Genomic DNA, 6806 nt, shown 5'->3' with positions numbered 1-6806 from the left:
TTTAAAGTGACTAACACACCTGGACACAATGATCCTGCTCATACGCATGGAGGAGGATGAAAAGTCAAATATCCCTGAGAACAATTATTAAGAATTATGTACATCGCTTCTCCATGGGTGCCAATAAACATTTTATAATAAATTTTTCTTATTGAATACATAGCCAAAGGACCAAATCTGACTTTTTCCCCCTAGATAATCTACAGTTTTTTTTTATGTTAATATTCAGTTTAACTATGTGATTCTCAAACATCCATCACATGGCCTTTTACACTTAACATCTGAGATGCTACATTTTATTAAAACAAAATTTTAAATGACCTACTGCAAAAAAGTACGGAAAGGGATTAGGGCCACTCAAAAAAATAAAAAAGTTAACTGATGTTTAAATTTTATTTCACTTTATTATGGGGGAAAAGGTCAGTGTTCTGAATTTAATCTCATAATTCTTACTTTTTTCCAGTATTAAACTGAAATAAATTTTAAAAATCTGTTAACTTTTTTTTGTTTTTCAGTGGCTAAGATGGTGTTTTTTTTTGTTGTTTTTTTAGTTCCACACTAAAAGGGTTAAAGACATCCGGGATAAAGTTTCCCCCTTCAAAATAAAAGCTAAGCGCTCGAAAAAAAAATCACCAATAAATGATGAGCGAGCGTGAAACGTTTAATCCCGGAGAAAGAAAACAACGCTTTTAATAACATCCCAATGTTAGGTTAAATTTATATAGAGCAATTAGCGACATCTTTTTATAAGCTGCATTTATAGCGAAAGGTACAAACCGGAAGTAGATTTAGCTGCTTTATCTGGTTAGTTTGACTGTTGGTTCCTGGGTTACACTGTAGTTGAGCGGAAGGTAAACATGCCGGCTTTTATAAAGGTTGGACCGTCGTTGTAAGCCGTAGATGTTTAAATTAAACCGGTACCAGTCCGTCCAATTGACTTTGACGCGCAGTTACCTGTTTGCGTCACCATGTGGGTCTTCGGTTATGGGTCCCTGATCTGGAAAGTGGACTTCCCATATGAGGAGAAGAGAGTCGGTTACATAAAGGGCTTCAGCCGCCGGTTCTGGCAGGGCAGCACCGACCACCGCGGAGTCCCGGGAAAGGTGGGTGATCTTGGCTACTTCAGTCATAGTTCATGAAAAAAGGGAAAAAGCCACGATGAAGTTGGAGATTATCCCGCCAACCATCTTCAGTTCTAACTAAATATCCAAAATACTTCACAAATAATTGGAAACTAAACCTTAATTAAGCATTTATTCACTCAACACATTAACAACTGAGATTCGTATGAAATTCTGATAATATTTTTTTTACTTCTTACTTTTTATCGTGGTTTCATCATTTTCTGAAGCACATTTCCATATGGTTTTGTACCTTATTCTGTGAACTTTCATTTTTTGTGACCCATGCATCACAAAACCTATAATTAAACCTAAAGTTTAGTAATCTATGATGAAATACATGTAAGATCCATAGGGTTGCAATATATGACAGGTCACAGATTATGATGCAACAGCTGTTGGTGAACTCATTATGGAGACACCTGTCATTGATGGAAACAAAAAGATTAAAGCAGTGTGCATGTTGGTAAAAGTTTAAAGCATTTTAGGCACTTAAACAGGACCAAAAATGATACATGCAACAGGATTCTTACAAGCTAATAATTATTTTTTGTGTGTGTGTGTGTTTTCTTATATGCTTAGTTAAGTGCTTTATGACGATCAGGTCATTTTCTTCTGCTGAAGAGAAAAAAAGAAGCCCTGCCAAACTCAGCTGGAAGGCAGATAAAAGACCTTCTCCACCCTTCCAGTCTAATGAGATGGGTCTCTGGATATTAGACTGTTTATGGGCATCAATAGGGCCAGAAAAATGACAGCTCATATCACAGGAATGTTATCTGCATTTTACATAACCTGCTGACTTGTCCTTACCTAACCCAGTCTAATACCAGCTCACCATGACTTGCGTCTTTTGACACACCTGCAGGGTCACTGTGGATGTCTAGGGGACCCTTCATAGCTGTTTTTTTAAGCTTATGGATTCATTCTCTTTGTTCAAATTTGCACTACAAGCAGATGCAGCATAAAATGTGAACAAAATATGTTATTTAATCATATAAACAGTACTCTTATTTTTTGGGGGGGTGGTTGTGTGCATTCCCCTACAACATTTTTTCCTTCCACTCATCTCCCCATTAAAGTACTTTGATGCAATACTGTTGATCCTCTGAGGCTTTCCTCATAGTGTAGGTCATCACATATTTGTATCTCAATTAAGGCTGATATAATCAGATTAATCTTGATTAATAGATTATTGAAATAATCCTCAACTAATTTAGTAATCGATTAATTGTTAGAGTATAGAGACTCTAAGACATGTATTTAGCCGACAGAGCAACCCACTTAGAGCGGTAATTATACCAAGATTGTATCAAATAAATAACAAATTTGCAGTTAACATAATAAAAAAAAAAAAAAATAATGTTTTTCATCTACCAGTATGCTCTATCCTGCACTCCTGAAGTGGCTTAATTTTGCAAAAAGTATTCTTTAAGGAACCTTTGGCTATTCGATTAATCAGAAAAATAAACAGATGAATTGATTTGCAAAATAATCATTAGTTACAGCCCTAATCTTAATACACAAGCTTTTTAAGAAAATATGTTTTTTTTTTTAATAACCTGTCAGCCACAATCATCAAAACAAACTGAAACCTGAGTTGAAATTGCTATACTATTTGTAATAATAAATCTATAATATATTAGGTTTCGCCTTTTAAATGATATTACTTAAAATGATAAAAATATGCTTTATTTTATACATTGAGTTGTATCTGTAGTTAATGGTTGTAGTTATGATTCTTTTTGTTTTCTTTGCAGCCTGGTCGTGTTGTTACTTTGGTTAAAGATCCTGAGGTGAGTGAAAAGCAGCTCTTAAAATGTTAAACAGCTTCTCAATATGTCAGGTTTTTATGAGAAACCTCTTCTGCAGGGGTGCGTTTGGGGCGTCGCCTACAAGCTACCGACAGGCCAAGAGCAGGAGGTAAAAAGCTACCTCGACTACCGCGAAAAAGGCGGCTACCAGGTCATCACGGTGACCTTCTACCCCCGTCCTCAGTCCAACCACTCGCCGAGCCCGACGTTGCTGTACATCGGCAACGAGGACAACCCTAACTACCTCGGCCCTGCTCCCTTGGAGGAAATAGCCAGTCAGATCCTGAAATCCACTGGTCCGAGTGGTAAAAACACAGAGTACCTGTTCCAGCTGGCTGAAGCAGTGAGGTCTACCATGCCTGAGGATCCAGACAGGCATCTGTTTTCTCTTGAAGCAATAGTGAGAGAACGGCTACAAAAAGAACAACAAACGATGAAAATAGTTTGTCAAGATTAGATAAAGCATTTTATTTATTAAAAAAACCAGATTCGTCAATGTTAAAAATACTCATACAGAAATTTAAATGAGTCTGGTCTTTAAAAGAAATGTTAAACTCATGATTGCACCTTTGGTAGAAGAACCAATGCTTAATTTTAATCTATTTCTAAAAACACATTGCTCAGGTAAACAATGTGTTCAAATGGATGTTTAAAATGCTTTACCCACACATGACCTTCAATATGTTTTTTAATAAAAGCAAAGAAAACAAAGAATGTTTTTTACTTTGTCTTGCAGATTATAATGATTTAATCACTTTTTATTTCAAATATCAACAATTTAGGGCAAAAAAACAATTTGTGGCAAACCCAATCCCTACAGAAGGGTATTCCTAGGAGCTCCTGTTAGAGGTGTGCGTCACTGAAAGCTCTAATCAACACTGCAGCACATAATGATAGTGAACAGGGTTCATATTTACAAAGTAAACTTGAACTTGTGAAGATCGCTATGTTAACATGCTAATGTTAGTGCTCAGCTCTCAGCGCTGCTGTGACAAATAACAGGCTTTCAGAAGATGATGGCTAGGGTGGTCTTTCATACCCAGACGGACCGCTGTTAGCCCTGTTTTTTCATTCTCTCAATCACACTCTTAACGCATATATTTCCATTAAAAATGGTGCATTCCACTTGGTATTTTATCCATAATCGATTCTGTTTTTCCTTTAGTTACAAATATATTTTCCTACATTCAAACTAAGTCTGCAGCAGATTTGCTGTGACGAAACATCACCGTGTGCTGTATCAAAGCAAGAATAAAAGGAAGGAAAAGATCAAATGGAAAATGGAAAAATGTTTTGCCTGACTTTTCCTTAAAAATAAAAATAAAAAACATTAAAAAAAAATAAAAATACTCTAGATGGCAAAGGATGCAATTCGGATCCTGATTAGAGCTGCACAGTGTATCAAATCTCAATCATTGCAGTGTCAGTATTTGCAAAAGGGGAAATGTGTTTGGATATTTCAAGTGTCGTGGATTCTTACCCTGTATGCCATCCATTTAGTGTAACCAGCTGGACTTACAGCATTGTATGTGCAGCTTTAGGGTCTGAGATGCTAAAGCTCACAGACCACAATGGTAAAACTATAATGGAAAAGACTAAATTCATGCTGCAGTGAGGAAAATAAGTATTTTAACGTCCTGCTATGTTTGCAAGTTCACCTAGAAATAATGGAGGGGTATGAAATTGTCATAGGTGCATGTCTGCTGTGATTGTATGAGGTAGACAGGTGTTTTTATACAGCTAACGAACTCAAACAGGTGCATCTAATTTAGGATAATAAATGGAGGTGGACATTTTGAAGGCAGACTAACAGGTCTTTGAGGGTCAAAATTTTAGCTGATAGACAGGTTTTCAAATACTTATTTGAAGCTGTATCATACAAATAAACAGTTAAAAATAATCACATTGTAATTTTTGTTTTTTATTTATATGTCTCTCACAGAGCAAATGCACCTACTATAACAATTTCAGACCCTCCATGATTGAAGTGGGATAACCTGCAGAATAGCAGGGTGTTTAAATAATTATTTTCCTCACCGTATCTATGATTAACATTGTTGCAATATTCTATAGGTATATTGCAATAGTTTTCATGATGATGTGCTGCTCCAATTTTTATCTACACATAGTTGAAATGTAGGTATATGTAGTTCAAAAAATAAAGTCCTCCAATAATTTTTGGTTTGATTTCCTGTGGCAAGTTGCAGCTAAACCAAACACTTTTCCCATTAGATTAAATGGTAGAGCTAATCTGTATTAATACTGTTCAATATATTTTTGTCAGGATAGAAATCTTGGCTTAATAAAAGATTAATATAGTTCTGCTTTACTTTAAATCTGTTTTATTATGTGTTTTGGATCATTGACATGCAGGAACTCTGCTGTTTCCAGGTTTCAATAATCATCTAGCTATTTGAGGTAAAGATTGATGTAGTCCTCATATTAATTAATGCAATCCAGCTGTAGTACCGGAGGAAAAATCTCATTGTAGTGATGCCACCACCACTTCAATTCAGTTTATTTATATAGTGCCAATTCACAACAAGTGTCATCTCAAGGCAATTTACTGTTCACTAGATCATACAGTCAAATTGATTCAAAGTTTTCTATCTAAGGAAAATCAGTTGATTGCATCGACTTACTGACTTGAAGGTAATCCCTCATACTAAGCATTTGTATAGCGACAGTGGAGAGGAAAAATTCCCCTTTAACAGGAAGAAAACTCCAGCAGAACCAGGCTCAGTGTGAGCGGCCATCTGCAGAGGCTGACTGGGGTTCAAGGTGACAGAAGCAAAGATACCACCCGTCCTACCACACTTCTAATTGTGGTAGGACAGCCCAATTTTTGACTTGTCTAGCAATAAAATATTTATCCAGACCCTTTGGCTCATCTGTATGGGTAGCTGTAATTTTCTACCCACCATTAAGATTTCAATTTTGATGGCGAGAAAAGTGGAATTTGTTGTCTGAAGCATTCATTGATCCACTTTAATGAAATTATCAGCACCACTGGCATTGTATCAGCCCTTCATGCAGATTCTTTCATCCTCATACTGGTCAGGTGTTACCTTATTAGCTTTCAAAGCCTAACATTGTCTCCAGCAAATATTCCTCTCTGTCTAATTTCATGTAGGCAAGGCAGGTCTATTTATATAGCACAATTCAGTAAAAAGACCATTTAAAGTGAGATACATGATTTAAACTATAAAATAGAAGAAAAATAAAAGCAAGTACAGATAAAAGCATGATGAAAGCATCTGGTAAAACAAATAAAACAGTCGGACCCCAACCTTTAACTAATTGTACCTACCTGTAGTTAACAGTTTAACTCAAAGGCAGCTCTAAACAAAAGGGATTTTAACTTTGAGAAAAGAATGCAGGCTTTCAGCGCTTTTAGAGTCTTCTGGATGTTTGTTCCAGATCAGTGGAGCATAGCAACTGAATGCTGCTTCTCCATGTTTGGTTCTAGTTCTGGGTGTGCAGAGAAGACTGGATCTAGAATCCCTGAGTGGTCTGGAAGGTTGATACACTGATAACAAATCTGTAAGGTATACATAGGTGCCATTCAGTGAGTTATAGACAAACAGATTGGGATTTGGATTTTAAAGTATAGTCTCTGAGCAACAGGGAGCCTTTGGAATGACTTCATAACCATGCTGATGTGTTCTCCTTTCTTAGTTCTAGTGAGAACATGAGCAGCAGCGCTTTGGATCAGCTGCAGCTTTCTGATGGACTTTTTAGGTAAACGTATGAAGATACTGTTGCAGTAATTAATTCTAATAAAGATGCATAAATTAGTTTTTCTGCTTAAACATTTGTCTTTAATTCTGGAAATGTTCTTCCGGTCGTAAAAGGCTGACTCAATAGCTGCCTT

The 6806-nt window shown here is 36.3% G+C and overlaps 1 protein-coding gene across 1 annotated transcript; it reads left to right on the top strand.

Moving 5' to 3' along the window:
* Positions 1-821: 821 nt before the first annotated feature.
* chac2 (ChaC, cation transport regulator homolog 2 (E. coli)) lies at positions 822-4121 on the top strand. The gene is made up of 3 exons (XM_015375909.1): positions 822-1103; positions 2879-2914; positions 2991-4121. Exons 1-3 carry the CDS (start codon positions 969-971, stop codon positions 3387-3389), a joined length of 570 nt encoding a protein of 189 aa, XP_015231395.1. The 5' UTR covers positions 822-968; the 3' UTR covers positions 3390-4121.
* Positions 4122-6806: the final 2685 nt, after the last annotated feature.

The sequence above is a fragment of the Cyprinodon variegatus genome, unplaced genomic scaffold (genome assembly GCF_000732505.1).
Source record: "Cyprinodon variegatus isolate N-32 unplaced genomic scaffold, C_variegatus-1.0 Scaffold127, whole genome shotgun sequence".
In the NCBI taxonomy this organism is placed as follows: Eukaryota; Metazoa; Chordata; class Actinopteri; order Cyprinodontiformes; family Cyprinodontidae; genus Cyprinodon; species Cyprinodon variegatus.
The sequence above is the reverse complement of the archived record's forward strand: the minus strand, read 5'-3'. Positions and strand labels throughout refer to the sequence as shown.

Bases quoted from the DNA above. Each gene is read 5' to 3' on its own strand.
- chac2 (XM_015375909.1), top strand. From the start codon at position 969: ATGTGGGTCTTCGGTTATGGGTCCCTGATCTGGAAAGTGGACTTCCCA. The intron at 1,104-2,878 runs GTGGGTGATCTT...TTTTCTTTGCAG, and splicing joins ACCGCGGAGTCCCGGGAAAG to CCTGGTCGTGTTGTTACTTT. The intron at 2,915-2,990 runs GTGAGTGAAAAG...CCTCTTCTGCAG, and splicing joins CTTTGGTTAAAGATCCTGAG to GGGTGCGTTTGGGGCGTCGC.